The 27,986-nt window shown below is 37.1% G+C and overlaps 1 protein-coding gene across 2 annotated transcripts; it reads right to left on the bottom strand.

The window, feature by feature from the left end:
* Positions 1 to 36: 36 nt before the first annotated feature.
* On the bottom strand, positions 37 to 24,477 carry LOC148364420 (SRSF protein kinase 3-like). 2 transcript variants are annotated; one of them, XM_088338513.1, is made up of 16 exons: positions 24,312 to 24,477; positions 23,014 to 23,065; positions 19,128 to 19,369; positions 18,944 to 19,052; positions 16,926 to 17,013; positions 16,769 to 16,856; positions 15,617 to 15,723; positions 15,387 to 15,552; positions 12,859 to 12,884; positions 12,739 to 12,795; positions 11,158 to 11,494; positions 8,295 to 8,392; positions 7,367 to 7,474; positions 7,227 to 7,296; positions 7,039 to 7,131; positions 37 to 178 (listed from the first exon to the last, which is right to left on the bottom strand). In XM_088338513.1, the coding sequence occupies exons 1-16, from the start codon at positions 24,358 to 24,360 to the stop codon at positions 162 to 164; spliced, it is 1,707 nt and encodes a 568-aa protein (XP_088194639.1). In that variant the 5' UTR covers positions 24,361 to 24,477; the 3' UTR covers positions 37 to 161. The 2 variants fall into 2 exon arrangements, with proteins under 2 accessions (XP_088194639.1, XP_088194638.1); XM_088338512.1 differs by lacking the exon at positions 37 to 178 and adding an exon at positions 3,995 to 4,489.
* Positions 24,478 to 27,986: the final 3,509 nt, after the last annotated feature.

The following is a 27,986-nucleotide window of genomic DNA, read 5'->3' as shown; positions in this document are numbered from 1 at the left end:
ATTGTTTGTACGGAATAGGGAGGGGTAAGGGTTAGTGTAGCAGTAAGGTGTGGTTTTGCATTCAGAATTTGAATAATAAAAAGCAAACAATTCAAAATGTTATTAAAGTGATATCATAACAATAATGTATTTCTTTATTCTTCACATTTGCTTGCAGATCTTCACAGCAATAGTCCATCTTAAAAGAAATGTAAGAAATAGAGTAAAATGGAAACAATTCTGACATTCTAATAACATTTTCATGTATTTATTCAAATGTATTATTTCTCTATGCTTGCAGCTATATAATAAAATAAAGTTAGGTAAATGATAGTAATACATAAAAACGGTAAATTAGGAAAAACAATGGTCAAGTAATAAAAAAATTCTATTTTACTATGGGGTCTTTTTCATCAGTGCTTCTGGCTCCAAACGGCAAAAGGTAAACTGAAAGAATTCGGCCAGAAAAATATAGTGAAAAAAGGAAAAAGGATTTTGAAAATACTTCTAAAAATATATCATTATTTTGCATTATTTTATTGGTACTGTTCGTCTATGCTTGTAGGTCCACGCTGCAAAAAAAAGTTGAGTAAAAAAATATAAGAAAAAATATGATAAATTAAGAAAAATAAGGATAATCTTTGCAAGTAATTTTGGAAAAAAAAATTCAATTTTAATATTGTCCGGCTCCATAATGCAAAAGGTAAACACAAAGAATTGAGTGGGAAAAATATAGCAAAAGAAAGAAATGTTATTTTGGAATATTTTTGTGGTATTTTTTTCTTTATACTTGTGGCTGTACACTGCAAAAAAGGTAAGTAAAAATATTAGAAAAATTGATAAAAAATAAGCATCTTTTTAAATATTAAAAAAAAATACAATTTTACTTAATTTCTTTCTCCAGTGCTGCTACAAACTGCAAAAAAATACAATTGGAAAAAATAATGTAAACAATGTGTGTGTATATATATATATATATATATATATATATATATATAGTAAATAGTAAATAAATAGTAGTAAATAAAGAAAAACAATGAACTTTAAGTATTTAAAAAAAAACATTAGACTTTATTTTTCTTACTCGATGTTTCCGATTCCAAACGAAAAAAATATTGTAAAAAAGTGTTTCAAAAAAAGTAAAATAATAAAAATAATAACATATTTAAATTTGTTTACCATATATTTCTGTGCTTGCAAGTCAACGCTGCAAAAAAAGTTATGTAACAAATATAAGAAGCAGCATGTTAAAATAAGATAAATAATGATCATTCCAGGTATTTTCAAAAAATACAATTTTCACATTTTTTTCTCAATGTTTCCGACCTTTAACTCAAACATTTGAGAGGGCAAAAGGCTCGTATATAAAAAAATCTTTTTTTTAACTAAGATTAAATTGTTTAAAATGTTTTTCTCAGCAAATAAAAAATTGAGGGGAAAGCACAGTCAAGTAAGAAAAATAATTTAACAAAGTAATACCAAGATAAAATAATTAAAATTAAAATCGAATTTAATTTTTATGTTGGGCAGTCAAACTGTTACAAGAACTTCTATGCATTTAGTGTTCTGTTTCCATGCTATTCAACTGTAATACACTATTCTTTAAACAATCCAATCCAGCTTTTTAATGATTACGTTATGATTTGTAATTTAATAGATAAAGAACAACCAAAAATGATATTCAGTTTTCCAAGGAGGTACTTTGGTTGGCGATCATTTATTAAATGTATTTATTCCTTTTTTAAATAAAGCAAAGCAGTTATTATTTATTGTGGGCCGTGCCACCCACAAATGTTAATTTAATTGAACAGGATACAACTTCCTCAAACTCATGTCAGCATTTCTTTTCTAAGAGTACAAAATGTCCTTCCTTTCCATTTTTACCACACAACTTGCTTTCGTCAAATCTTGTTGTCATGATTACTGATTCGGGGCACATGCGGCTGCCCCGTTGGCGCCAAAAGCCCTGAGAGCTGATTGGCTAAAAGACTCCTTTTAAACCCCCGGCTCTCAAGAGGACGCCGTCAGATCGTTGCGACCCTATGCTCCCAGCTAGGCAAGCTCATTCCGTCCAATATTTTCCTGCTGTTTTCTCCTGCCTGATTACCTGTTGCAGACCTTTTTCTGGACCCGATTCTGCCCTGTTCTGCCATCCCGACATCCGACCTGTTTTGCCCGCAATCTGCCTGACACCAGTCGCCGACCTCGTTTCCAAACTCGATACCGCCCTTGCTCTCCCGTCCCGGCTAACGACTAGTATTCCTGCAAGTCTACGAACATCCTCGCTTGACACGGAAGTGCCACTTCCGCGTTCCAGCCAACTGCTACCCGTGTCCGTTGATCATCGGATCGTGGACGCAAGCACTGCTCTCCCTCTCTATCAATAAAACTGAGTAAACGAACGCTACTGGGTCCTGTCTCTGTTTCTGGTTCGTGACACTAGTGTGTTTTGGCGGTCAAATACTTACTTACAATAAATCATTTCATAAACTATCGAAAACAATCCATAGTTGGTCGCGGAAATATTATGAATATGCAAAAGCCTCAGAGGTGTATATAAAAAAATTATTTCATTGAGGTAAGATGAGGACAGGAAAGGAATAGTTAACTTGCGAAAGGACAAACAAGCACACAAGAGGGCAAGCTAGCTCGCGAGAGCATAAACTAGCTTGTTAGAAGGCACGCTTGTTTGGGAGCAGTGTTGGAACTAAAGCGTTACAAAGGAACGCGTCCAGGAACGCAATTACTTTTCTCGGTAATGAGTACTTCAAGGCGTTATACATTGGCTGCGGCTGCATCGACTCGCTACAACGGGTCAGGTGCATCGACATTTCGTTCTGTGTACATTGTTACAAAGAATGACAATACAAAGGAAATTATTATTATTATAATTATTATTATAAAATTCTGTAACGCTATTGTCATTACTACATTATGCCTTACCGTGGTATTCTGCTAATATTTATCGCAAATCAGGAATTATTATGTCTCCTGACTGCTGAGTAGTCCTAAATCTGTCACGTTGTCACAAAATGTACAACCCTCGATTTGCCAGCAATGTCCACTGAAGGGCAGGCATGTTTATATTGACCAACAAAGTACAACAAAATACAGGATTGGCATTGTGTCTTAAGCAGAGTACGTGAACACTAAATTTCTCCTGCTGGAAATATAATCCCTACCGGCATACTCACATTCAAGCTGAATTTACAACTACAGTATATAATACTGAAATCAGCTTATATGAGCATAATTGGTTGTGTGTCACCTGTAGAAAATAATAAGCAGCGAGTGGGGACAGGGTGTGGCTTACACAGGAACAACAAAATCAAAGAGGCAAACGTAAACACAGAATTTGCGGTAAAAGTGTGTTGAATTTGTTGTTTCTTTTTAATTTTTTTTAATTCTTGCAATACACTATGTCCCGAGTGAAAAAAACGTATTGGACAGTACTCAGAAATTCAGGAGATCTTTGAGTGATTCGAAGCCCAGAGACAAAATGGATACGGAATTTCTTAGCTAAGCCAAGAAATAATGAAGAGTTAACTAGTTACACAATTTGGTGTACATTTTATTTCATTTATTTTATCATGTGGCTATTCTAAAGCAGTTTTAGAGGGTCGGCTAGATAGCATGTTACCCTGAAAGTAGTTACTTTTTGCTATCAATAATCCCCGGTTCAAGACCTGGTGGAAACATTTGTTGCCCTGAAAAGGGGTGGGCTCCACCAGGGTGCACTAGCCCAAGACACACCACAGGTAATGGTTCCCTTATGACCCGTGTGGTTAAGGGATAGACCCACCCACCCATGACTCATCCCTCAGAGTTACTCAGTGCTGACAAGAGCAAGCTGGAAAACCAAATGTATATGTTGCATCAAGAACTTTCTAGGTAATTCTCATACCTAAAAAATAATTGATCTGAGGTCAAAGCCAGTGGTGTCCAAACTATGGCCCAGAGTTCATTTGTTGCATAAACAAAAAGTGACATTCACTAAAGTAAATCTGATCTCAAGGAAGCTGTTGAAAAAATATTTATCTTTTAAATACGAATAAAATACTATTTTCTTATGGCATGAAAGTTTAATCCAAGCATTTACAATGAAAAACAATGGCGCCCAGATGGTGAAGATGCTGTATCACAGTCAGATCGGGAGGCTTATCCTGCTACTGGTAACCATGGAAACCAGTACTATCTGTTTCCCTACCCAAAAGAAAAACCTGCAGAGAGATGTACTTGCCCAAGGCACACAATAGGGAGTGCCCCTGCGATCCTGGCGGTTTAGGGATACGTGAAAAAGACAAGCTAGATCCCGAGAGGACAAGCTAGCTCGCGATCCAAGGGTGTTTCAGACACTGTGCAGCAGTGGCTCGCTTCTCGGGTTGGAGCTGCAACATGGTCAAGAGAAAGGAGCTGAACTGGGCCGCTTGGTCCGGCAGCCACTCGTACTTGTCCAGGAAAATTTCCAGCAAGCTCCACGGTTTCAGTTTGGAGATGCGCCTCAGGTGGCCTGGATGGAGTTGACGGATCGGAATACAAACAATCTACAACTGGAAAAACTATTGAGGAGTCTTGACTAGATCAAAGACAAAATTGGAAGATTAGGCAGACATTTTTCCATTAGTCCTCGACTAAAAACTGCATAACAGTTTGCAGAAGCCGACAAAGAATCAATCACTTAGCAGCTTTGGAAAAGAGGTGTCTGGTGATTGCCAGGGTTTCCGCGGATTCCTGAAAAGTCTTAAAAGGCATTGAATTCCATCCATCCATCCATTATCTGCACAACTTATCCTCAGTAGGGTCGCGGGGGAGCTGGAGCCCATCCCAGCTCTCTTCGGGCAGTGGGCAGGGGACACCCTGAACTGGTTGCCAGCCAATCGCAGGGCACACAGAAACACTACTCACTCGCTCATTCACACCTAGGGACAATTTGGACCGGTCAATTAACCTGACATGCATGTTTTTGGGAAATGGGAGGAAACCGGAGTGCCCGGAGGAAACCCACGAAAGCACGGAGAAAACATGAAAACCCCACACAGGAAGGTTCGATCTTATGACCCCAGAACTGTGCCGCACACGTGCTAACCACTTCCACCGTGCCACCCTTATATCATCCATCCGTCCATTATCTGGAGCCCATCCCAGCTATATTGGAGCAATGGATTTGATCCCATGACCTTAGAACTGTGCCGCCTAACCATCTAGCCACCGGCGATGAATTAATTTATTTAAAAAATAATATCTTGAATCATATTTTTGAAAGTCTTACAAATGTGAAAACATTAAAGGTGAGATATGTGTAGTTTGAGGAGTTCTTAAAAAGTTGAAAGTTAAATATTTTCTCTATTAAGTATGTGTTAAAAATGTCAAACTGAGCTCAAAGAGCCCTTATGCTTTATTTTCTATTGCACCTTTCTGTTTATAACTTTTATCAAGCATGTTTGGGAACAAACCCCCAAAAAGATGAAAAAAGAAGAGTTTATTTGAGCATGTCTAAGAAATACACACACATTATGTGTTACTCTGCTGCACCCTACCTTTAATAAGATTTTTTTTTTGTTTGAACTAAAAATATGGCGAAAAGCTGTGCCAGTATGAGGCACTATCTATCGTGAGCAAAACATGTTTGTGTTTTTTGGTTTTGCTAGTTTCAATTGTGTTTTTGTGGTCAACTTGGTCTTTGATTTGATTTTAAAAGGCAATTAAAAAAGTCTTAAAATGTTAGGTCATGTTATGTTGTAGGAACCCTGGATTGGACGTTTTCTGAAACTTGAGAAAGTCTGATGTCATTTTCAAAGGAAAACTAGTGGCAAAATGTCCGCCTGAAGATTGCGAGGTAGAAGTGAGCGATTCAGAGGGCCACCAAAAGTTCAAATTCAGGCAAAACCATGAAACGACCAAAGTTTAGGACATATGTGTCAAACTCATTGCCCGAGGGCCTGATGTGGCCTTCCACATCACTTTATGCGGTCCCTTTTCTGTACCATGGACTGGTTAAACATCTGACAATATTCTTTAAGTCTGGCCCAATAATAACATTAGTAATAACAACAATAACGATAGTAATAAGCCTAAATCCACTCGGTAATCACTAAAACATTAAGGAAGTAGATGATATAGGAAACATTATTAGGTTTAATATCATCACACTATTTTTACTCAGGGTTCCAATATGTGGGCCATGATTAAAATCATTTATTGACAACGTTAACTATGAACACAATACCAAAATAAAATTTACAGTAACAATCATATTGCTCTCACTGCAGTGACCCGGGTTTTTTTCCCGTTGCATCCAAAGCTGTGAAAATGTAGTCAGTGATATTATTTGACTAAGCTATCATTGAGTCAAATCAAAACAGTTTTTTGTATAGCCCCTAATCACAAATATGATCAAAGTGCTGCACAAACACAAGGTAATTCCAATTCCACAATGACCATTCTGAAATAAATATGGTCGGTAATATACTACGATAAAACCTTGTGTATAACAAGCAGCCAAACTTTAAGTTCTTTCGGTTACAGGCAAAAAATTATTATATATTATTCCTGTGCGGCGGTACCAACGACCCAGGAACCGTTATTAGTCCGCAGCCCGGTGGTCGCTGACCGCTACGGTAGAGCTCATAATACTTCTAAAAAAATAAATGATTTAAAAGTGCTTTGACCAAAAACTACATCTCCCACAATGCCCATCGACTACGATACCCGCAAGTGACGACTCAGCTTCACTAACACGAAGGTGTTTCCACATCAATGTCAATGAGTGCAAATGAGAAATAAATAATCAAAAAAGATGTTATTTTGATAAATCTAATTTATAATAAACTATATATAATGTATAGCACTTGATATATGAAATGACTTATTTGACATTTAACATTAGTTACATTTATTTGACATACCAGTTATAGCTGGCCCTTTAAGGACAGCCGTAATCCTGAGTTGTCCTTAGTGAAAATGAGTTTGACACTTCAAGTTTAGTCCTAAGATCAGAATCCTGCAAGAAATTTCTAATATTTTGTCTCATCTTTTTTAGAGTATAATTTGTGTATTTACCTTTTTGGTTGAAGAATCCTTTAGATTTTTTCCCCGATAGTGCAAACTTGGATGGAAGAGGTCCCAGAAGCTCAATAATGTGAGCAATATGATCTAACAACAATGTAATCATGTGGATTATAGATTGAAATACTGTACACATCGTTATTAATATATATATGTTTTTTAAAATAAAAAAGCAACCAAACCTTCTTCACGGGAGAATGTGTTCCCCGACTGGGGGTCAAACAAATAGTCCCCTGTTGCTAGCTCAAAAGCCTGCAATTTGCACAAAAACAAAATTGTGGCAAGGGGGTTATCGATAATATTTGCAGTATTTTGCTACTACCATGCAGGCGGTGCTCCAGATGTCAGCCGGGGTACCATAGTCAGCGCCGATCAGGACCTCCACGGAACGGTATTGACAAGTCTGAATGTCTTCCGAAAAGTGTTTGTACTAAAAAAAAACAAAAGAGGAAAACAACATGTAACTTAAGTCCGTAGTATTGCTTTTTTAGCATTAGGCCCATCTTATTACTCCCCATTCCCCTCAATGTTACTCCTTATTCTTCATGATGAGGGTTAGAACGTCCAAATCCTAAAATAAGTGTAGAGTGAGGTAGAAGAGTGAGGAAGTCTCACAAAGTCAGCTTGGGAGCGCCCTAGCTTCTCCCTTCTTTTAGCCACGCACTCTCTGCATTTCCGACAGCAATTGCAGTTGTGGAAGGGAATAAACCAATTCTATTTGTGTTGTATGCAGGAAAAGAAAAAGCACGGAGCCTCAGGTCGAAGTGATGTGGTAAGCAGGAAGTATGTTCATTATTCATAGACTGGAAGAATCACTCCTTTGCACTTGTGAAAATAATAAAAGGGGAGGAGAAAGATAAACAAGACGAAATGGGTAGGTGGAAGAGGAAGTATTGGGATTAAGCATTTGTTTAAGGCTCACAGATAAACCTAAATCTTAAGTACAAATCGGCAAATAAAAAGGTGTTTCATATATTAACAATTAGCAGTGCTAATCTAAATACAAGCTGCCCCGATGTAACTAATGACTTTATGCATTTTAATCTCATTAAGGACTTAATGGACTTTGCCTCAAAATGTTGAATTATTTGATAATCAACACATCCATTCTCAGGAGCTCAATAAAACCTAAGTAGGTTCGAAACAAACTCCCAGTCACAAACTTAGAGATACTTTAGCAAAAAAGGTAATTAAAAGGTTGCCAATTTTATATTTCTGCTACATTTTTCTGTGGTTAGTTTGCTACTCACCACCCAGCAAGCATTGCCCAGATCGGCAATTTTAATGAGAAGCTTGTCGGCATTTTGAGGCTGCAGTAGGTCAAGCGGCCCCTCTTGTTCACTGATTTCTAAAAGTCAAACAAATTCAAATAAATCCAGTTAGGTTTTATGAAAAAAATATTGATCGGCACAATTTTCACTCCATTATCTAAACATTGATCTGAAGTAAATGACATAGCAAAAACATTTCCAGGTGGAATAAATATTCGGTTGAACAGATAATTCATTAATCCTAAAAACACACCTATTGTGTGGCAACTAATAGGACTTAAATGTGAACGTTCCCAAATTTAAATTCGACACAAAACAGTTTTTCGGAATGATAGCAACAGGTCTTTACATTTAAAAAAAAAAAGTTTTTTTTATTTTGTTTTTAGATCTAAACACAGTACAGTACTAGCTTTAAATAATTTCTATACCCTGCCTTATTGTAATTGTTTTTTCTGACTAAAAAGGCTAAGCGTCAACTTTTTTCCCCTAAATTGAGCCACAAAAGCGACATACTGTTGGGACGGGACACGAATGTAGGAAGCAACAACCTAGTCACACACAATCGGGTGTAACAGCACCATCTTTGGTAAATTTATTGTACTTCACATGTTATGAGCAAAACAAGTCACGGGTAAGAAAGGTAAGAGCTCCCTCTTGTGTCAAAGAGCATGTACAACATATAAGTACATTCCGAGAGTGGATTATATTCTTAACATGTTTGCCAACTTGTTTTTTCTTTTCAAAAGCTTAAAAGAGAGAGAAAAAAAAAGCCTGGAAGAGAGAAACAAAAAAGAAAAGGAAAACGACATTTAAAAAAAGCTTTAAAGAGAAAAGACAAATAGGAGAATTCTGAACAGACAAAGATAAAGAAAGAGAGTGAAAGAAAGTAAAAGAATGGAAATAAAGATTAAAAGAAAACGAAAGACAAAGCTAAATGATAAAAAGGAGTAAAATCAAGATAGAGAAGAACAAAAAAAGGCATGAAAGAGAAAGAAAAGGAAAAAGAACAAAAGTGTGAATGGAAGAGAGAAAAAGAAAGTGAAAGAAAGAATTAGAGAAAATAAATGTAAGAGGGGGATAGTGAGAAAGAAACAAAAGAGAGGAATGGAGAATAGAAAGAAAGAAATCAATAAATAAATAATTAAATATAGAACAAAAACAAAAGGAAGGCAGTGGAATAAAGACAGTGAAAAAGAAAAAGATTAAAAGACAAAGAAAAGCAAATGAGAAAAAGAAAACAAAAGAAGGACAGAAACAAATCCAGCGATCAAAAAGAAAGAATGAAAAAGGGATTAGAAAAAACTAGAAAGAACGAGAGAATAAAAAAAGCAAGAGAGAATTCCTTTGGCAAAACAAGAAACCTAGAATAAAATCCAAAACCATGTTAGCTTCTAAAGAAAAAGGGGGCCTAGACCTACCCAATATTAAATATTACTATTGGGCAGCTGAAATTAAAGCATTTATTTTGTGGATTACTACAGACAAAGATACGATATGGGTGGACATGGAGCAGCGATCTTGTCCAAATATGCCTGTGGAATTGTTACCATACATATCAGTCACGAGGTGGAAGAAATTGAAAATCCAGAATGAATGGATTAAGGGATCTATTAAAACTTGGTCAACAATACAAAAAAATTTAAAATATCAAGATCTGTGAATATAGGGCTACAAAAATAGCAAAAAACCCAGACATTTAACCCGGGGTTATGGAGTTAGGATTTGAAAAATGGGCCCAAAAAGGATTGATGTTGTTTACCCAAGTATTCGAAGGACAGGCAATGAAATCATTCGAACAACTCCAACAAGAATTTGACCTACCTAGAAATGATTTTAACAAATATTTGCAACTAAGGCATTACCTCCAGAAACATGATGAATGGGGGAAAATATGTAAGGAGCCAACTAAAGTTGGGGAATTGTTAATATTATATTCAAAAGGACAATCAATAAAGGGGGTTATATCAAAACTATATAAAGCTCTGAGAATGGATCTCAGTAATGATGACATGGTGTTTAAGGAAAAATGGGAACAAGAAACTAATGTAGTGATAAAAGACAACGAATGGGAAAAAACATTGAAAGAGGGACACAAAATAACCAACAGCCCGACATGGAGGGAGTTTGAATGGAAAGTAAAAATGTGATTCTTCTATACACCCTCTATTACTTCAAAATATAAAAATACCTCAAATCTATGTTGGCGTAACTGTGGGGGGGTCGGAGACATCACGCATATTTTCTGGAATTGCCCTGTAATATTAAATTTTTGGAAAATGTATCCAGACAGAAATAAAATTAATTATTGGCTGGGAGTTGCGGTTAGACCCAATGGCCTACGTAGAAGGAATTTTGCCAGAAGAATTACCGTCTGGTCAACAGAAATATATACTAAAGGTTATGCTTCTGGTAGCAAAGAAAATGATCACAGTGTCCTGGCTGAAACCACGACCCCCTGACATAAAACAATGGAGAGACAAATTAAAGCAACTGTACATTATGGAAAAAATCACTGCAAGACTTCAACTGAAACTCCATCAATTTGAAAAGAAATGGAAGCCTATCACACAAATTTTACTTGATGTCTAGAGAGTAAGGAAGAAAAAGGCAACGAGTAAAAGACAGAGACATGAAAGAAACACAACAAAAGATAGAGAAGAAAAGAAAGCAAGAGAGCAAGAAAGTGAGCTTAGAAATCCTTTTAGCTAATACAACCCCAAACTGTCCACACAAAGGCGTTTTATGTGACCCTCTTCATTCATTTTGAATGAGTGAAATCCGACTTAAGCCACAACATCTCAGTTTACAACCACGATGCTTTTCGAAAGTGAACAACACTGACCACAAGGGGAGGATTGTTTGTCGTCTGAGGTCCGTTGTAAAAATAACCCCGCGGAGGCGGAGAAGGGGGCATCCTCCGTGCTGATGTCCGGCAAGGAAGAGGTAAAGTCTCGGCGGCTGAGCTCGGGAGACTCCGGCCTGTCCGACAACAGCAAGGTTCGTCTCCTCAAAGTGACGTCGGAATTCCAAAGAAGCGATCGACAGCCGTCGCTAGTTTGGACATCCGACGGGCCGCGCGGTTGTTTGGGAGTGAGGTCGGTTGCTTCGGCCTCCGCTCGCCGCTTCCTCCTTTCCGTCCAAACCAATCGTTTCAATTGCGACCTTGAGGATTTGCTGGACTGCAGACAGCAAACGGAGAAGAATTTTCAGAGGGTGGAGTAGCCAAAAATATCACTCAACTTAAGTAAAAGTACTGTTACTTCAGAATAACAAGTAAAAAGGAGTCAACCAAATATTTACTTGGTGAAAAAAAACACTGAGTAACTGTAGCAAAAGCTTATTTATCGATTCCTTTTCCAAACAACCATTCAACCGTCAAATATTTACAGTCCTTCCAGTTAACAATAAATTACATTCAATTTAATAATAGATTCAAATAATCAAGGTGAATTCAAGTACTTTAATAAACAATACAAGTATAATAGTATAAATCAAATAAATAAATTAAGCACAAGTAGCACATTTAAAGCCCCATTTAAAAAAAATAATAATAAAATAAAACCTCTGCAGACAGAACAAGCCACAATTAATGTTTTTTCTGTACCACTAGGGGCCACTAACATTACACACTGTCGCTTTAATTTCATAAAATTAAAGAAATGCAATTAGAAAATTCCATTTTTTATATCGTTTTACTTTGAGGGTTGGAAAAAACAAAAAAGGTTACTAATTGGCCCCTTATCTGGACAACAAAAAAATGTATTGAAACGCAGCATGGACTTATAAAAATAAAAAGCTACCTTTTGAAAAGGTTAAGTAAATAAAAATCGCATTAATACAGTTTAAATTAGATTTCTGTGCAGTTATTTAATATCCGGATATTTTTCGACATCCCCCGAAAAAAAAATATTCGTATCTACCGATTTTCCTGAGTCGAATGATCGTAAGTAAGGGAGCGTCTGTAGTCTAAAATTGGAAATGCATCGTTACAAATAAATTATTCTATATAGTGTAACTGTTCTGCCTTTGAGAAACAAAGTGTTGTCTTTGAGTGCCTTCTTGTGGTTAACATGTTAAATGTTGGTAAAAGGAAACAAAAGAAGCGCCGAATTTGGACAGCAGCTCTGACGGCAACTTTCCAAAGCTAATTGCAATTCCTCTTTTCTTGACGCTACGGACAATAATCGTCCGAAAGTATCAAACGTATTGAGATTAGCATGAAATCATTTACTTTAAGTAAAATTTATAAATATGTTCATCATGCAACTTCAGCTCTTATTGTAGTTTTCATTCTTTCTGCCTTACAGTCCAGTGCACATATAAAAAAAAAAAATCACAAAAGCTGTGCGCCTTTGAATGCGGGAAATACGGTAATTTGGAATTAACTTTTACTGTAAAGTGAAAAACCCAACATTAAACTTACCCAATTCCCTATGTTTTGGAAAACTCCCGTCAGTCTTCCCATAAAGTCCGACAAACTCTAAGGAGGACAATGACTTTAAATGCAGGAACAACAAATAAATAATTGAAATAATCTACGCACCTTTTTGTGTTTAGCCCTTGAACTCTCTGGGAAATAAATACAAATATATCATTAACAGTAGTAAAAATAATAAGGACAAACAATAAGTAATTCAATCATATATTTTTTTTAAATGAAATGAACAATACAGTATATTTGAAAATAAAATACTTAGATGTAGTTATCCGGATCATAGTTCTTCAAAGATTTAAGATTTTAATAAAGCAAATCTGTTAACAAATGGCAGAAAATGTTGCTGATTTTGTTATTTTTGTCGTTTTTACTGTATTTACACATATTTATTTTGCAAAGTAATAATAAAAGAAATTTTTAAAATTGGAAAAATGACCCATACAAAAAATGACAGATTGGTTCTATTTTTTTAACGCAGAAAGAATTCACCATTAGTGCTCTAAAACATGAAATACAGTATGTGTATGTATATATGTATATATATATATATATATATATATATATATATATATATGGGCACGGCGGCGCAGTGGTTAGCGCATGTGCGGCACAGTTCTGAGGTCGTGGGAACCTCCTGCGTGGGTTCAAATCCAGCTCCCGGCCTTACTGTGCGGAGTTTGTATGTTCTCCCCGTGCTTGCGTGGGTTTCCTCCGGGCACTCCGGTTTCCTCCCACATTCCAAAGACATGCATTTCAGGTGAATTGGCCGGTCCAAATTGTCCCTAGGTGTGACTGAGCGAGTGAGTTGTCTGTCCCCGTGTGCCCTGCGATTGGCTGGCCACCAGTTCAGGGTGTCCCCTGCCCACTGCCTGGAGATGGCTGGGATGGGCTCCAGCACCCCCGCGACCCTAATGAGGATAAGAGGTACGGCTAATGAGATGAGATATATATATATATATATATATATATATATATATTTTGGCCAACTATATTTAACTGAACGACCAGAAAAAAAAAGAATAAATAGCATACAAGGTATGATCTACAACCTCAGTGGAAATGTTTAAATTTAAGGTTAAAACACTCTTCTATTCTATTGTATATGAATAACCTATATTTTATGTTGACAATAGTTGTGTATTATTTGTTATTGCAACATCCATTGCAGCCTGGTCATCCTGAAAGGGGTTTTACCTCATGTGTGGTCCCTTCTCAAGATTTCTTGATTTTCCTCATGTTGAGGTTTTTGAGTTTTTCCTTGCCCTCACGTATGTTTTAGATCAGAGGGTAGTGTAATAATATTCCGTGGTTTGCAATAATCTGTGTCTGCGCAGCCCTTTGAGACTCTTTGTGAATAAGGGCTTAACAAATAAACATGACTTGACTTGACATAATAATAATAATAATAATAATAATAATAATAATGAATAAGAAGAAAAATTACAGTTGCATGTTCAACATTTTTGCCTATGTTCATTATTTCTTCATAATGTGCTCATTCCCACAAAAGCCAAGAATTAAATTCTGCGGGAATAAATTCACTGTTTTTGTGAAATATACATTGCTTAACAGAATTATGCTACTTAAGTATCACCATATTTTGCAATATTTTCCTTTCTTTTCCCAATACTTTTTAACTCACTTTTCTCATAGAATGTGAAAAATGATATATTTATAATTTTTAATGTTGCATTTCTTATTTTACTGTTTTTAACTCACCCTTTCCATAAATAATAAAAATCATCCCAAAAGTTGTCCTTACTATTTTCTTATCTTACTATGTGTTTAGCTCACTTGTCCAGTATACTATACAAATGAACCAAATGAAAACGATATATTTTTTTCTATTTTATTTTATTTCAGCCTACCTATCCAGGGAAATAAAATAAAAGTATCCCTACAATTTTAAATATTAAGTTTCTTATTTTACTATATTTTAGCTGCACTTTTAGTTGAACTATATTTTTCAAAGATCCTAAAATTGCAAATAATATTTTTTTAATTTTACAATATTTCTAGCCTACTTCTTCAGTCAGATGTTAAATATAAATCATTAAAATTGGATGTATTATTTGTCTTATTTTAAAACATTAACCTATTTCTTTAGTGGAATTAAAAGAAACTTACAATTTTGAATATTGAGTAACCTATCTTATTTTATATTTATTACCTTTTCCGTTAAAATAAAAAAAATGTAAACATAGTTTCTGCGTGTGTTACCACATTTTAACCTATGTTTTCAGTAAAATTCAAAAGAATTATTCTTGAATTTTAAAGTATTAGTTATACATTTGACTATATTTTAGCCACTTCTTCTTAAATAAAAAGAACATAATTAATCCTTAAGATCATTAATATGAGTAAACATCATGAGTTAAAGACATGGACAGACTCAATTGATGCATTGTCCCAAATGGTAAATGTCATTTTAAAGTACTAAGAAAAATGTACATGTTAAAAATAGATACAGATAAAATATACAGACAAAAAAAGTTTTTCCCATTTTGAAATAAAGAAATGTATAACAGAGCAAAATATCGACAAATAAAGATTTAAAAATGTATTATTTTTCTTGTGCAGCTTTTACCTTTAATGGTCTCACGGGTTGAATAATTATTCAAATAATAATCACTAACTTGGTTGGCTTGGCAACACAGCAGAATCGGGGAGCTGCCACAGTTTGGTATCGGCCGCCATTTTCTCAACGTAAACATCGTCCACCCGCAAAAGGATGTTCTCCGGTTTGATGTCCGCGTGGATGATCTTGCATTTTGTGTGCAAATACTCCAAACCTTGCAGGACCTACAGCATAATAAAATTGCTGAAAACTTGCGGAAACCGTTTTGGAAATTACCTAGAACATCACCTGTCTGATGATGCTTTTGACACAAGGAAGCGGAAGCCCTGTGTAGTTGGATTTGACGATCCACCTCAGAAGCTGGTGGCCTAGAACCTCGAGGACCATGCACACATCTGAGAAGCAGTTATGGAAGTTGTCCTAAACACGCCGCCCCTCCCCTCCCCAAAGCAAACGCGGGTGATGACGCAATGTGATTTCTGCCAAGTGCTCTGAATGTGAAAGTGAGTAAACGAAAGGAGTAACTATGACTCCCTTTAGTAGCCAAATGCTTTGTCATTTAATTAGTGATGGATGAACAAGAGTCCCACTGTCCCTATGGAGTAAGATGGCGACCTTAGCAGGTTCAAAGAGAAAAAAATCTAGTTCAGAAATGTTACATACTGTGCCGCAATTAAGAGCCTTGTTTGATGTAACTCCCAATCATATTGCACAGCTGTCAATATTAATTAAATAGGCATTAGCATATACACAGGAGTGTGACAAAAACATTCTCAAAACTGTACTGTACTGTACTGTACTATACTGACTTAAATTCAGAAGCCTGTACAATCACAACAACCTGCACACATGCACGGATCATAAGTTCTCCAATTACCTGCACACATGACAAAGTGATAGAGAGGAGATAAAGTATTTGCTACTCTTACATATAAAAATCATTATACATGATGACACTAGTTACTAACTACGGAGGGGTACACGATAGGTATTGGACTGAGCTATTTTATATGACGTCAAAGTTAAGAAAAAGCATACCTGATAATTAGTCAACACTACTTGTTAGAAAGATTCCAAGCTTTTAAGTCCTGTTATAAGGATTTTTTTTCGCACTCCTGCATACGGAATATGTTAATGCCAATTTAAGGGTGAAGTGCGGCATTTGAAGACTTAAGGCTGCAAACATAACTTTAAGCCAGAAGATGGAGGCAGGAAATAAAACATGATTACATTTTAATTGTTTAGAAATGAAAAAAAATCTTAGACGCACTTGAATAAAGGTTTTTTTTTTTTTTAAGAGTTTGGTTGGCTTCTAGACTCTAGTAGAAGCAGGCCTTTTCTTACTTTCACCATTTTTGTGCTCCACTGATAAATAGAGGAAAAAAACTAAATAAATAAAACAAAAACCTTGCAGGGACAAGCCAGCGTGAAACAGGATACGTTCCCCGTTAGCTCCGGAGATCCTGAAGTCGTCGATGAAATGCACAATTGTATCACGTTTGGGATCTTTGGGGTCGCTGTCCCTCACCTGAAGTGCCAAAAACTCGTTCAAGAAAGAGAATTTTGACAAAAACTCGCCGCTAGGGATTGTACTGACACATTTCAGAAGCTTGATCTCATCCATGGCGGTCTCGGTAAACACCACAGCGCTTTTTACCACCTTGAGAGCGACGAAACGTCGTCTCCTGCAAAGGAAGAAATTTAAACTTGCCAGATCCAATGTATCATTTTACATGGTTCGTCATGTTTTTCCCTCCCTGACTTGTGTTCAAGGTAGTGGTGTACTTTTGGGGTTGAATCCCTGAAGCGTGTGCCGAGCAATGTAATTGAGTGGTTTATGAATGGCTAGTCAATGCACGTGTTGATTACGTAAGTGGTTACATTTGAAGCCCCGCGAAGCAGGTGACTGATTCAGAGAATGATTCGCTAGGTTTTAGTGTAGTTTGGAATAAAAGCGGAATAAAATACTTTATTATTAACATGGTCAATTTTCAGTAGTCCCCCAAAATAGGCTTTTAGTTTTAGCAACAATTGTCATGAGGTCCTCAACATTTAGACATTATGTCCATCCATCCATTATCTGCACAGCTTATCCTCAGTAGGGTTGCGGGGGTGCTGGAGCCCATCCCAGCTATCTTCGGGCAGTGGGCAGGGGACACCCTGAACTGGTTGCCAGCCAGTCGCAGGGCACACAGGGACAGACAATTCGCTTGCTCATTCACACCTAGGGACAATTTGGACCAGTCAAATAACCTGACATGCATGTTGTTGGAACGTGGGGGGACACCGGAGTGCCTGGAGGAAACCCACGCAAGCACGGGGAGAACATGCAAACTCCACACAGTAGGTTCGATCTCATGACCTCAGAACTGTGCCACACACGCGTTAACCACTGCGCCGCCGTGCTGCCCTAGATATTATGTATCTAAGAATATTTGTAAATGTAAAACCCAAATGAACAGTAGAATGGAAAAAATGATATTTTATTGAAAGTATTTTTAAAAACATTTTATTTATAATTCTTCCCTGAAACCTTAATTTATTAATTTAAGTTTGAGGAATATTATATGCCACACTCATGCTCATTCTATGAATTGTTTTTTTTCCCCCAAATAGTGCGAAACATAAACAAATGTATTTTTACAGAAAATATTTTTAAAGCATCTTATTTGTCATTTTTTTCTTCCTTTACTGATTTCTTAATTTGGTCACTTCAGTGTTCTTATTTTACTACAAATATTTCATGAAATGAGCAATATTAGGTCATAATTTGTTCATTCTGAATTTTATTTGATTACAAAATAAAGATCCACATTCCAAAGACATGCATTTTAGGTGAATTGTCCAAATTGTCCCTAGGTGTGAATAGGCGAGTGAGTTGTCTGTCCCCGTGTGCCCTGCGATTGGCTGGCAACCAGTTCAGGGTGTCCCCTGCCCACTGCCCGGAGATGGCTGGGATGGGCTCCAGCACTCCCGCGACCCTACTGAGGATAAGCCGTGCAGCTGATGAGATGAGATGAGACAAAATAAAGATAAATACAGAAAATATGTAATTGTAACAATTATGCATAGTAGAATAAGCATATACTCGAAATTAGAAAATGTATGCTGGCCATCTACTACAAATGATCTAATACAAATGAAACCCTCAAAAATAAATAAAACTAGTTGCTAGACAATGTAAAAATAAAAAAAATAAAAAAAAATAATAAAAATAACCGAAGATGCTATCTGTATTATTGCATAAATAAAATAATTATGATTTATAGAATATAACAAACAACAAATAAAACAAAAAACATGGAAATAAATCCCCATTACTATGAGTAAGAATTGTTTTGAGCTCCCCCCCATACTTTCATATTTGCCGAATTAAAAATGTAACTATACTTGTACTTATTTTTTCGAAATATTTAATTTTAAAAAATACTTGGCAAATGTCTTCCAAAAATGCACGTTTTTCTTCCCATACAGAGTTGTAACTTCTAGTCATACTATTCCATTAAATTTCCATTATTTCAAGATGTAGCACTTTTCCAACCATTTAAACAAACTGAGAAAATCTCTCAAATAGTGATCCACCCATGAACAAATGTAATAATAAGCAATACTCACACCATATCCCAGCAGAGCCACACAGTGGAAAAGTGGCCCCAACCCAACTTTTTCACAACCTGGTAGCGGTCCTCAAAAATCTCTCCGATTTCTACTGGATAATACCCTCCTGCAACACAAGGAATCAGATCAGTCAACAGCATGCAGCGAGGGCGGTCAAGCTATTTGGAGTTGCAGAATTTACCAATCCCATAATCTGCCGGGTTCTCTTGATCGTCCAACGGTCCTTCCGGCTGAGGCGGGTCGGGAGGCTCTTCGGCTGGAGGAACCAACCTAGCCGGGGGGATCCATTTGGGACTCTCGGGTGGGACCGAGAGCTCGGGAGCAGATCGAACGTTCAATTGGGCGTGGTGAATGGTGGAAGAGGTAGTGATGAGGGCTGACAGTGCCGCAGCATAGGATGAAGACATTATTAACTGGAACCTGTTTTGTCCAGACAAATAAATAAATAAATATGGAATGTATCAACAATTTCATCAAGTTCATCTTTACGTTTCTTCAAAATTAGTCACACCCGCTACACAGTCCTGATGTACAATGTCCATTATTTATAGACAAATTATGAGGGGGGAAATGTGTTGGTTTTGTCCAGCTCTATTGCAAGGTCTTATGGAACTCCACCGGGTTCAATCTTAAGGCCCCTGACATTCTCTGTACCATGCTTTATACTGTAATTATTCCTTATTTCACAATGCCCAAAACAAAACTTTTACCCATAAGTAGAGTATGTTCCTTATATAAGTATTGTTTTTCTTGCTTTAGTATGTTGTAAACTTGTTTTTTTTTAACATTAAATATAATAATAATAATAATAATAATTTCCTTTGTATTGTCATTCTTTGTAAGAACGAAAAGTCGATACACCTGACCCGTTGTAGCGAGCCGATGCAGCCGCAGCCAACAGAGGGCGCCGCCATTTTACCAATGTTATAAGTCTTAGGTATGACTCGGCCGAGGCGCGAACCAGCGACCTCCCAGTCTACATTTCAGACTGAAAAAGATACTTAAATCTTGACTAGTCATTGATAATATTCCCCTTCTATCTGCAAAAATAATACGCTCCCCTACTTACGCACATTCGAGTTACGAACAACGGTGCATACAAACATTTTTTTGGGGATGTCAAAAAATGTCCGGACATTACTTTAAGTTAGATTTTGTATTGTGTGCACCTTTATCCGAGTAAAGGACAGTGCTGTAGTTTTACTTTTTGCCGAGAGGTCACCCAGCATCAAACCGAAGAAGAAATCCGGCATTTACTTCCTAGTTTGTGTGTAATCACACTGCACTATATCTCTAGCGCGCTAAGAACTTTGATGTTTTTATTGTTTAATATCTTGTGCATCCATTCGATATGGTTGGTGTAAAGTGTAAAGAAGAGGCGAGCGGTTTCTTTTGAAATGAAAGTGGAATTAGAAAGCTTGATGCTGTTGAGAAAATAGTTGGATCGTTTTTTTTCGTCCACTTTTTACCACAAAGGAGGAAGTCGCCCATGCTCTTCCCTTCGATCATTCGATCTGCAACCTCAGTGGAAATGTTTAAATCTAAGCTTAAAACACACTTCTATTCTGTAGCATATGAATAACCTATATTTTATGTTGACAATATAATGGGGATGGTGTCATAATAGTCTGTGGTTTGAAATAGTCTTTGATCTGTGCAGCCCTTTGAGACTTTTTGTGATAAGGGCTATACAAATAAACATGAATTGACTTGACTCTTCCAAAACTAAGTTAAATTTAACTTTATTTATAGTCAAGTCATGTTTATTTGTGACGCCCTTAATCACAAGGAGTCTCATAGGGCTTCAGAGACCACAGAATGTCAACGCCTAATGTGTAGCTTTGTTTTTCAGTACTATGCTTGATCATTCAACCTACTTTGTAACGTTATAGAGCTTATTTTATTAAACCTTTATTTTTTAGTACAACACAATACAGTTTACTTATACAAGCCTTAAACATACTTATGTAAACCTTAAACATACATTCCATACGAAACATAGCACTGGAGCTACTTACGAACAAATTCAATTTATGAAAGATCGTCCGGAACTCGTTCGTGAGTAGGGCAGCGTCTGTAATAAATGTTTACACAGAAAGTAGCGGCAACAAATATTCCCAAATAAGTCGCAAGATATTTTCATAGTTTTGTGCAATTGTTTAGGGTGTTGTGGTCTTGCTTGCTATTTAACTATCTCTGGCTCACTAGCTAGCTATGTTTAACTAGTTATCTAGCCATTACTAGCTCGCTAATTAGATTGCTATCGTTTACTCTATCGCTATCTCTATCGTTAATCATTTGTAAAATTATAGAGAATCTGCCATATCACAAAATATTGCTCAATTTTCGGATTTTTTTTCATCTTACCAGAGAATTAAATGAAAAATTATAATAAATACGATGCTAACTTCCTGCCAAAGGTGTGATGTTTTTTTCTCTCAGCGCATTGCTGTCAGGAAAATGATCACTTTGACTACAGCGCAATATATATCTCGAAGACATTAAAAGACAAATAACGTTGTCTTGTTCTCATGACAGACACATCATTGTTTCTCGAGGTCATTTTAAATAAGCGCAAATAAGTACCGCATTTTCCGCACTAAAAGTCTTAATTTTTTTCAAAAGCTGACCATGCGCCTTATAATACAGTGCGCCTTATTTATGGATCAATATTAAATCGCAAAGTCTTCCAACTAACTTGCAGCCGCCGACTAGATTTTCCCCTGAACGCCGAGTAGTCCGCGGTGTATGCTGGGATTTATTTACCGGCGTTTCATTGGCTAACCAATGTGTCAATCATCATTTGAATCGATCACTATTGGCTAAAGTTATTCGGAGGTCAAGGGGCGGATCCTTTTTATCATTTACAGGCTGGCATAGGCTTATGCTGTAAAACAAAGCCTGCAATTGGCCGAAAAAGATGTGTCAATCGTCAGTTGAATCGATCACTATTGGCTAAAGTTATTCGGAGGTCAAGGGGCGAATCCTTTTTATCATTTACAGGCTGGCATAGGCTTAAACTGTAAAACAAAGCCTGCAATTGGCCGAAAAAGATGTGTCAATCATCAGTTGAATCGATCACTATTGGCTAAAGTTATTCGGAGGTCAAGGGGCGGATCCTTTTTATCATTTACAGGCTGGCATTGGCTGAAGCGGCAAAACAAAGCCTGCAATTGGCCGAAAAAGATGAATGCGTATAGCACATGGTTGACGGCATACAGAAAGCATTTTTTTACTATTCTGTATTTGTAAATATTTTATTCTCCTGGATTTACTAAACTCACGGATATAAGAGGACCATGGCTGCACATTATTATTGAACACAACGACTTCGGTGAGCTACTTCGGCTATATATTTTCCCTGTATCTTGTTTCAGACTGAACTCGATGTTTCTGTGATAAGCGGTGCAGATAATGGATGGAATGGAGTGTCTATTTTTAAATTAAACTCAATTCCAGGTGTTTATAGTCATATGCACAGTAAAGTTGCGAGCGAAAATAGAAACTAAGGAATGGTTGGCATTTCTTGAATCCCAAGACTTTAACCTTCCGAATGATGGAACGATGCATTTGGGTGACATCGTACGGACACCGCATCCGCACGTGTTCTCGACACGTATTTGCGTCTTTGCAGAATTTGGGAATGTTAAGGGGGTAATAAGTTGGACTGAACTATCTGAATGTTTTGTCGGCGTTCCCATTGTAGCGCCTTATAATCCGGTGCGTCTTATGTATGTCAAATATAGGACCAAAAACTATTTTTTCGGGGTGCGCCCTATAACCTGGTGCGCCTTATAGTGCAGAAAATACGGTACTCGGATGTATTCTGAGACTTTATGTAGCTAGTTTGCATACCTGTCAAGCTCCAAGGCTCCATGCCCTTACAAATTGTCGTATTTTCCCTTACAAAAATACAAAATAATCTTACACCATTTTTTTTTTTTCAAACGTGTTTTTTTATGTAGTTTAACATGTTATAATGTACATGTGTAACCGCGGTGTACTTGTCACACCAAAGATCCACATTCACGCTGGACTAGATGATGAGGTTTTTATTACAGTTACTGCAGATGAAATGAGTCACATTAGCTTTTCTGCTGGTTTTGATCTCTTTGATCTCTACAAGGGGAATTAACATTTTAGTAAAACAGAAACAAAACGAAAATAAATCCAAACAGCTTGACAACATCAATCACATTACTGTGCATGTTGAGAGATTTGTCAGCTGTGGTTATAATGTTTAAAATTAACTTATTTTGTGGAGCACCAAAAGATGTGTCTTACCGTTAGCAGCTCTCTCTGTAGACTGCCAAAAAACCCGCCTCCCGGTCACACTTCAAAAGCCAAAACCAAACCCCACCCCATACCAGCAGGTGGCACTGTTGGACACTTACCAAAAACTATACACATATTTCAGCAGGAATTTCAATAAAACAAATGTTATTATTACACCCGTTACACATGTGTTTCGTTATATCATATATATTGTTAATAAACATTTTGTCGTGGGATCCCGAGTTGCTCAACATGAATGAGGTTTATTATAAAAAAAATGTTCAAAAATGAAGTAGCTTGGGCGTTCACTGTAGAAGGAAAAAATACATGCAAATCTAATTAAGTAGAATAATACATTTTCTTATTACAATTATGAATTCATTTTCTGCATTAAATTAGTGTTGGAAATATACTGATTAAAGGGATAACCACAAACCTGTCTTTTTTTCATTTTCTCCTTTAATACTTTCTTTTTTCTTAACTTCTTTAAACAACATAATAATTCACGATATAATGCATCAAAGCAAGTGAGCAGGCTCTCTTTGATGAGTTGAGCCGAAAAAGCCGGTTCTCTAAAAAGAGACAGACTTCCTTTCACTACACAACTCGAACTCGTTTGACATGATTGATTTGCCGTTTCGTGATAGTCGGTGTATACCGGATGGTACCTATAATTGACAAATTTGCGTTTTTCCGTACAGATTTTCTTGTACGTCGTGCACGTCTTAAAATGCACAATAAACGTACTTTGTACGGCAAAAACGTACAGGTTGGCAGGTATGGATTTGTGGCACTAGTTGCCCGTTCGTAGTGATATTTTTGAGGAGTCGTGTAGTCTGTAGTGAATGCTTAAGTGTATTTTTAGACAAATAGAAATTCAAGCTCAAAACTCAAACTAGAATACTTTTACTGCATCACATAAAAGCTCAGTACATTTCAATAAACGTATTGATGTTGAAAACAACACTACAAGGGTACATATTTTAAACGTTGAGAAAGCCAAGGGAGCACGGAAAGATATCAAGGCTAAATCAGCTCCAAGATTGATATCAAGACTACATATATCAGAATATAAGAGGAATTGACTCACGTGGCATGCGATGCCTTCCGTTTTCCAAAACCAGGAAACTTTGAAACATATAAAAGCGTTTGAGGTTACTCCAGTGGGACTGCCAACACTCAGTCCAGGAATAGCCGAGCGCTTGACGTGCATGTCGTGTTCCCGGACATTTGCTGCTATGACACCAACAACACGTGCACACTGAACACAATATTGCGTGTAATAGTGAGACCAGCATCGAAACGTAATATGATGCATGGAAAATAGTGCAGCAATTGGAAAAGATGTATTTATTTAAAGAGGACACATGTTATGGCAGAATGCAGGAAACAATCATTAATAGCTTAGATGGTTGTTGAGCTTAGATAAGTTACAATAAATGTATTTTACTAATACCAGGAGTGGCCCCATGTGCTTAAAGGACTACCATATACAGTGGAACCTCGGTTTTCGAACGCCTCTCAGTTCGAACAAATCGGTTCTCGACCAAAAATTTCAAGAAATTATTGCTTCGCTTTTCGTTCAAAAAATCGGAGTTCGAACGCCGGTACGCTAGGGTGCGATGCTGAGCGGCGTACGGGTGTAGATTGCCCCCACCCCTCGTGAAGAACTGTTATCACGTGGGCGCGCACTTCTTTTCTCTTTCGCTTTTAATATCGGTGAACGGAGTGTTTTAGCCCCTAATTATGCCTCCGAAGAAGGTCGGTGCAAGCAGTAAAGTTGCTTCAGGTGAAAAAAGAAGAGTAGTGCGTACAACTATTGCATTTAAGAAAGAAATAATAGCAAAATATGAAGAAGGTGTGCGAGTTTCCTTTCTTTCGAGGGAGTAGAGCATGGCTTCTGCAGACCACCACAAAGGTAAGAAATCCTATTCATAATTCTTTTCTTTATCCTTTAACTGCTCGCCACTTGTTGTGGAGACCCGAGGGCTAAATGACTTGTAAACGACCTGATTTTTTTATTTTTACATGTTCATGTTAGCGTAATCTTTCGTACGGAAGATTACGCTAACGCGAACGTACGATTAGCCTGGGTTAGCTTCATGTTTACGTTCATGGTAAACATTCAGTGTGTTGGAACGGATTAAAACGATTTTACATTACTTTTAATGGGAAAAACGATTTCGGTGATTGAACAAATCGATTTTCGAACTGGGTTCTGGAACGGATTATGATCGAGAACCGAGGTTCCACTGTATACTGTATGTCACAAAAGTAAATACACCCCTCACATTTTTGCATAGATTTTCTCTTTATGTTTAGTTAAACAAGAGTTACAACACTGATGAAACATCGCTTTCACGCAGTAAAAAGTTGCCTGTGTAAAGTGTTACTTTTTGTAGCGAAATCCCTGGTAACAAAAGTGAATACACTCTCATGTAAAAGTTCCTGAAGTTCAATATAATGATTTTGCAGAACCACTTCTGTCCATGTATTTCACAAGAGCCTCTTTGACAACATGAATGAGTTGGGGGATATTCAAGATATTGTGCTTCTCCACCTTCCGCTTGAGGAGGCCCCATAGATGTTCTATTGTATTTAGATCTGGAGACTTGGCCAGTCCATCCCATTTACCTTTAGCCCCTTTAGAAAAACCTTGGTAATCTTAGAAGTGTATTTGGAGTCATTGTCCGACTGGAACATTGCCCTGCGACCCAGTTTTTGGAGGGAGGTGATCATTCTCTGCTCCAGTATTCCACAGTACAACTTGAGTTTGCGTTTACCTCAACGCAATACAACTTCCCAATTCTGTTTGCACTCATGCAGCCCCAAACCATGACATTACCAAAGCCATACTTGACTTTAGGCACGAACCAAACATGTTTGTACTTCTCACCCGGATGCAGCCACACATGCTTCACACCATCTGAGCCAAAAAAAAAGATTGTTTGTCTCATCAGACCAGAGGATAACTTTCCAGGAAGCCATGGCCTTTGTTGACACACTTCCTTTCATTGTGTCAACGTGACGTTTCTTCAGTGATGTTCCATTAGACATTATAATGAATTCTCTGCAGAAATGTGAGAGGTGTACTCACTTTTGTGGCATACTGTAATCACATATAAACCTTCATCGCATAACAGCCAACCCTGTAAAATTGCCTTAAAATATCCACATGCTAAAAAAATCCATACCCAAAATATTAATGAAATGTGTACTTAAACAATGATAATTATTTATTAAAAGTAATTATTATTGTAGATTATTAATATACTTGTAATAAAGTGATATTGCTGTCTGCATAGATTACTGGGTCAGATAACAGTTCAGAGAATTCATCTAAGAAAACTGAGTATGGTACTGGTGCACAATAGTTTCTACAAAAAAAATGACATTAAAGACGGCCGCATGACAAGAGCCTCAAACGCCTTATAATCAGGGTTGGGTAGGGTTACTTTAACTTGATTACTTTCAATTACTTTTGGATTACTCCAATACCAAATATGCTAATAAAAGACAAAAGAAACTAAATATGAATAAAATTATGACTCACAACAAGTGGTAAGCTTCCTCTCCTGGCTTTGATCTCTTTGATCTCTGGCAAAACTAACATAAAATGCAGGGTTGGGTAAGGTGACTTTAACTTGATTACTTTCAATTACTTTTGGATTACTCCAATACCAAATATGCTAATAAAAGACAAAAGAAACTAAATATGAATAAAATGATGACTCACAACACGTGGTAAGCTTTCTTTCCTGGCTTTGATCTCTTTGATCTCCAGCAAAACTAACATAGAATGCGACAGAAACAAAATAAAAATAAATCCAAACAGCTTGCCAACATCATTTATGCCGTTCCATGTATTCCGTGACTCCCCAAGCCTGCACAAAATGTAGTAATTTTACAGGGAGTAAGTTTAAGTATTTTTTCAGAAATAAGCCACACTGCCACCCTTCTTCAAAGCATGCTACATGACAGCTCCATGTAGTCTTGAGAAGAAGCCTCATTTAACGGTAATAACTCATCCAGTCTCAACCAAGTTTCACACAGACCAATCAGGTTAAGTTTGTGATCACGAATAAGATAAGCTTTAGGACCAAGCGATCTAATATTTGTAAGACTACGTTTTAGCTTTGCTGAATCTTTGACCTTAGCTGAAGTCTTTGTAGAAATCGCCACAAGATGTCGCCGTTCGGGCGTGTTAAGTCTCAGGCGTCGGTTGACAGGCAAGATCGATGGAGAAATATTGGTTTGAATAGGCACAATTCCATCATCTTCACGTCCTTCTCTGCCGTTTCGCCGATGTAGCTCCCTTAGCTTAGCACCATGGCCTGAGCTTCTGTTTGCGATACCTACGCCGTCTCCGCCGCTTCGTAAGTGGGTTGGCCACCCACGGAAATCCCGCAACCCTTTGTATTTTTTGCAGGATATCAAAAGTGGTGTAAAATGTGCCCAAAAAGTCGAAAATTAGACACACACCCTCCCGACTATAGGTATTATTGGCCACGCATGTGTCCAGAAAAGAATGCAAAAAAGACAAGACAACGGTTATACATACAGAATTACAGTCGTATGCAAAAGTTTGGGCACCCCTGATCATTTTCAAGATTTTCCTTTACAAATCATTGGTTGTTCGGTTCAACAATTTCAGTTAAATATATCAAATAGCAGACAACCACAGTTATAGTTGGATTGCTTTTTTTGGCCTACTTTTTACCACAGAGGAGGAAGTAGCCTACCTCTTGACGCCCATCTTCCAAAA

The sequence above is a fragment of the Urocampus carinirostris genome, chromosome 6 (genome assembly GCF_059441175.1).
Source record: "Urocampus carinirostris isolate Australia breed hairy pipefish chromosome 6, RoL_Ucar_1.0, whole genome shotgun sequence".
Classification (NCBI taxonomy): domain Eukaryota; kingdom Metazoa; phylum Chordata; class Actinopteri; order Syngnathiformes; family Syngnathidae; genus Urocampus; species Urocampus carinirostris.
This window is presented reverse-complemented; position numbering and strand designations above follow the sequence as displayed.